Source organism: Marmota marmota, unplaced genomic scaffold (genome assembly GCF_001458135.2).
Source record: "Marmota marmota marmota unplaced genomic scaffold, marMar, whole genome shotgun sequence".
Classification (NCBI taxonomy): domain Eukaryota; kingdom Metazoa; phylum Chordata; class Mammalia; order Rodentia; family Sciuridae; genus Marmota; species Marmota marmota.
This window is the reverse complement of record NW_026000075.1, coordinates 3,006,860-3,011,856: the sequence shown is the minus strand read 5'-3', so window position 1 is coordinate 3,011,856 and position 4,997 is coordinate 3,006,860. Positions and strand designations below refer to the sequence as shown.

Sequence of the window (4,997 nt, the reverse complement as noted above, 5' to 3'; positions counted from 1 at the left end):
TCTTCATTATCTGATGTTCTGACTTCTATTTGATCTAGTCTATTTGTAATATTCTTTTTTTAAAATTTTTCATTCACATATTTATTCCATAGTCAAAATAAACCATAATTTAAAGCCATAACCAGTCTTTAAGACATAAAGTAGAATTTGTGGCACAGACGCATTAACAAGACAGACACCAATATAAAGTACAACACTAAACAGGTGTTCTCTGTTCCCATGATGGAGTACACAACAATTACACATAAAATTTTACTAAAGATCTGGGATGAGGCATATAACCCTTTGAAATAAACTGCCCAATGAATACAGGCAGGCTGCAAATAATTGCTATTAACATTTTGCTGTAAGATGGAAAAATTCCCAAGGTGACTACTGACTCAAACCCCTCATTTCATGAACCTGGCCTTAGATTCCATCTTCCATTCTCAGTCACATCCAAATCCAGAAAGGCTTCTGTGCTCCATGCTTAAAAATGCATTCCCAAGTCCCAGAGGACCTCAGCACAGACTTATGTTAATGAGCCTGTGTGCAACCTTCATCCAGAACCTCCAGGGAAATCAGGAGCTCCAAAACACAGTGCAGTGTGTGTCTTTAAACAATAGTTTTAACTGTCAAATGAGCCTGACATCTGAAAGACCATATTCATTTCATAAGCAAACCGAAATATTGTCTTATCTTTCTCTTTTTTATTTTGAAAAAATGTTCAGTAAATCATCCAAGTGGGGGAGGGGACAATGAAATTTCAAAGGGTTTATGCAAAAAAAAATAGTCCTCTGTAGCCTAACTTATTTGTTTTGGGGCTGTGAAGCCATATAGAGGGCAAACAGGCAGTAGATGGTCCCTCCCACAGTCAGCGCCGTGGTGGTCCGGTAAAGCATTTGGTCAGGAAGGCCTCGTTTCAGATGGACGGGCACGCCATCAGATTTCTGGAAAAACTTCTGTAGCTCTGGAACCTTGTTCTTCCCAGCATAATCATAACCAGTGGGACTAGAGGTCAGTTTAGTCGGTGTGGCAAATATGATAGGGGGTGCTTCTGTGGAAACCACTGGCCTTAATCCCTGTGGGCTGTAGGCTTCCGAAGCCCATGCTCCAGTTAATTTCTGCGTGAATCCACTAAATTTGTAATACATGATGCTGGTGTCCAGCTTCCCGCAGCCGCTGCCTGCGCGACCGCCCCAGAGAAGGCTGTAATATTCTTGTTTGAGTTTTTAATTTGGTTTATGGTTTCTTGCATTTCTAGGATTACTGTTTGATTTTTTTTTTAAATCTCTGTCTCCTGGTATAGCTCGTTCTTTGCCATTTGAATTTGCCTATTTAATTCGTTTTCAAAGTATACTTTCATTGTTTGGACTTGCTGTCTAATGTCTTCTCTAAGATTCCGTTCCATCTGAGTTAGGTATGCCTTGAGTTCTTTCTCTGTCCATTTTTCTGAAGCCTCTAGGTTCTCCTGTGAATTTAAGTTGTCCTGCATTGTTTGTAATCCTTTTTTCCCTTGTTTTTTCATGGTGCTCACGTTGCTTTCCCACTCTGTTTGACTGCTGTGTTTCTGTTTTCTTCTTTAAATTTGTTTTGGTTTTTATAGTTCCAATATCTCTCCTTTGTGTTGGGAGACAATGTTTAGAGATGTTGGATTTAATTGTGAATTAAGGTAAATTCATTAGTTTCATTAGAGGCCTACAGAATTTGATGGCATGTACAGAATTGAGGTTTGAACTTAGGATTTTATGTTGAGGTTGGGCGCTTTGATGGTATGGAGGTTAGTGTATGTTAGCTTCTTTGGGGGGTTGCTTCAATGCAGGCGGATATTAACAAGAGAATAGACAGGAGTACTTGGGGGTAGTTAAGGGCTTAGGCGGACTATGGACTGATTCGTAGTATTCATCTATTTGCATTTAGTAAGTTGTACGTAATCTGGGTGGTCATGCTTAAGAGGAAAGATGGGGAAAAGGTAAGGAAGCAAACCAAGAAAGAGAGAGGGAGAGAGGAAAGAAAAAGAAAAGAATAGAAAAGAAAAGGAAATGATAATAAAAAATAGTAATAAAATGCAGTACAATAAAAATTACATTTTAAAAAATAATAGTATAATTGTAGAAAAGAAAAAAAATTAAAATTAAAAAATTAAAAGAAAAAAGGCACTGTTAGGCTTGTATTTTCTTCGCTTCCAGTAGGTTGTGCTATGCCTTCCGGGCCAAGATTTTGCCCTCCGGCTGTAGGAAACAAACCGTGTGAGGCTGCTCCCTCCTCCCCCCGCTGGTGTCTCTCAAAACCTGTTAGCTTAGGTTAATTCCTGGTTTCTAGTCCCCTGGCTTCTCCTGTCAGCCAGGCCTTTCCCAGTGTGATACCTCTTGGCAGTTCAAACTGCACTTTGTGCCTGCAGTTTCCTGGACGTGGAGTGAAGTTTTTGGGAACCAGCACCTTATTGTTTTGATTCCCTCCACTAGCCCCTCCTCCTAGAGCTGGCGAGACAGTTTCATTCTCGCCGCTGGTGGGAGGGAGGAGTTGGGGGTCAGGTGCCTTTACCTTTCCCCCACGCCTCTACTCACACTCACTCTGTTAATCACGCCCCCCAGAAAGCCGGGGAGAGATTTTATGTGATTTCCCCGCTGTATGGGGGATGGTCAAGATGTCACAGACCTGTTCTATCGCTGAATGAGCTGTGATCAGTCGAAAACTGGCGATGGTGACGTCAGCTCTCCAAGATGGTTGGCCGCTGGCTTCCTCGGTGGTCTGACCGGTGTGGAGAACAGAACTGGACCGCTTCCTTCCCCCGTCTCAAACCCAGAATTCAGCACTGAGCACAGTGAGGGCACAGCTGGCAGGAGCCCGCAGAATCAGCAGCGCAGTATCTCTGCATTGCTAGCACGCCTGTTTCTAGGGATGCCGTTTCCCGGCGCGCGCCGCAGTCTCTAGCAGCGGGCGAGCCTCCGAATAAGCAGCTTGAATCTCCGGGTGGACAAAGCTCTCGCAGTTGAGCCCCAGTAACCAATTCTCAGGCGATGGAAATCCTTCCTCTAGGTTTCAGTGCACCCCAATTTTGCAGGAAATTCCTAACAAGATATCTTTTGGCCGTTCTAACTCATCATTCACCCGCACAGTGACACGGTACATGGGGGTGATGCATTCCATTCGCCGCCATCTTCCCTCTGGCTCAATTCATATCATACTTTGAAAATTGGTGTCTAGGGTTGGCCAGTTCCTCCCTTGGCTGTCCAGAGTCAGCAGACACCGGGCCCCTGCCCAGAAGCCAAGGGGGAGGAGACTGCGCCCCTCATTTTTCTAAAAATCCTTTGTTCTCTACATATTCATTCCTCCCTCCTACCTCCTGAAACTCTAGCAGCCACTAATCTTTTTCTTGTCTTTAGTTGTGTCTTTTCCCAAATGTGATATTACCAGAATCATACACGATAGCCTTTTCAGACTAGCATCTTTTACTTATTAATAAGCATTTAAGGGCCCTCTATACTTTTCATGGTATATTCTTAGTGCTGAAAAATATTCCATTATGTGGAAGTAGCACAATTTATTTATCCATTCAACTATATCTTGTTGGCTTCCAAGTTTTGACGATCATGGATAAAACTGTTGTAAACATCTCTGTGTGAATTTTTGTAGAGATGTATGTTTCCAACACCTTGCCTAGATAGCAAAGAGCTTGATTGCTGGATTGTATGGTAAGAATAGTTTTAGTTTTATAAGAAATATCTTCCAAAGTGGCTGTATCATTTTGCATTTCCCACCAGCATTGAATGAGAGTCCCTGTTGTCTGTATTCTTGCCAATATTTGATATTATCAGTGTTCTGATTTGGACCATTCTGATAGGTACAGTGGTACAAGAACCTACAGTGAAGTGATATTTCATTGTTTTAATTTGTGTTTCCCTGATGTGAAGCTTCTTTTCATATACCTATTAGCCATGTGTATATCTTCTTTGGGAAGGCATCTGTTAAGGTCTTAGCCTCATTTTTAAAATCAACTTTGTTTATTTTCTTATTACTGGGTTTTAAGAGTTATTTGTATAACAGTTCCATATCATATATGCCCTTTGTGAATATTTTTCCTGTCTGTGGTATATCTTCTCGTTAGTTTGTATTATCACAGAGCAGAAGTTTTTAACTTTAATGAAATCCATTTTATTAATTCTTTCATGAATCATACCTTTGGCACTTTATCTAAAAATTCATTACATATCCAAGGTTATCCAAGATTTTCTCCTATGTTGTCTTTTAGGAGTTGTATAGTTTTTCATTTTCCATTAAGATCTATGATCCATCTTGAGTTAATTTTTGTGAAGGATGTAAGATCAATGTCTGGATTCATTGTTTTGCATGTGAATATCCAATTATTCTAGCATCATTTCTTGAAAAGACTCTCTTTTTCTCCATTGAAGATCCTTTGTTCCTTTGTCAAAGATCACTTGATTATAATTATTGATTATATTTATATGGGTGTATTCCAAGGCTTTCTACTCTATTCCATTGATCTATTTGTCCATTATTTTGCCAATATCACACAGCCTTGAGTGTTGTGTGTTTTAGTAAGTCCTAATGTCGAATTATGTCAATTCTCCAACTTTGATCTTCATCTTTAATATTGTGTTGGCCAGACTAGGACATTTTCCTCTATATATAATCTTTAGAATCAGCTTGTTGATATTCACAAAATAATAGCTATTTTTTTTTTACTATCATTGACTCTATAGATTGGGAAGAACTGAAATCTTGACAATATTGTGTATTCTTACTGATGAACAGAGACTATGTTATCTTTTAGGAGTTGTGTACTTTTCCATTTTCCATTGAGATCTATGATTCATCTTTAGTTAATTTTTGTGAAGTTCATTTATTAGTTCTTCTTTGATTTATTTTTATCAAGAGTTTCATATTTTTCCTCAAATGGATATTGTACTTATTTCGCCAGATTAATACCTAAACATTTTATTTAGGAGATTGCTAATATAAATGCTATTTTGTTTTTGGCCTCATTGCTTGGATAA

General features: G+C 39.5%; 1 protein-coding gene across 1 annotated transcript; it reads right to left on the bottom strand.

The window, feature by feature from the left end:
• Positions 1-322: 322 nt before the first annotated feature.
• Positions 323-1,185, bottom strand: LOC107149546 (cytochrome c oxidase subunit 7A-related protein, mitochondrial-like). Its single transcript, XM_048814384.1, has one exon. The coding sequence runs from the start codon at positions 1,131-1,133 to the stop codon at positions 789-791; it is 345 nt and encodes a 114-aa protein (XP_048670341.1). The 5' UTR covers positions 1,134-1,185; the 3' UTR covers positions 323-788.
• Between the last annotated feature and the right edge of the window lie 3,812 nt (positions 1,186-4,997).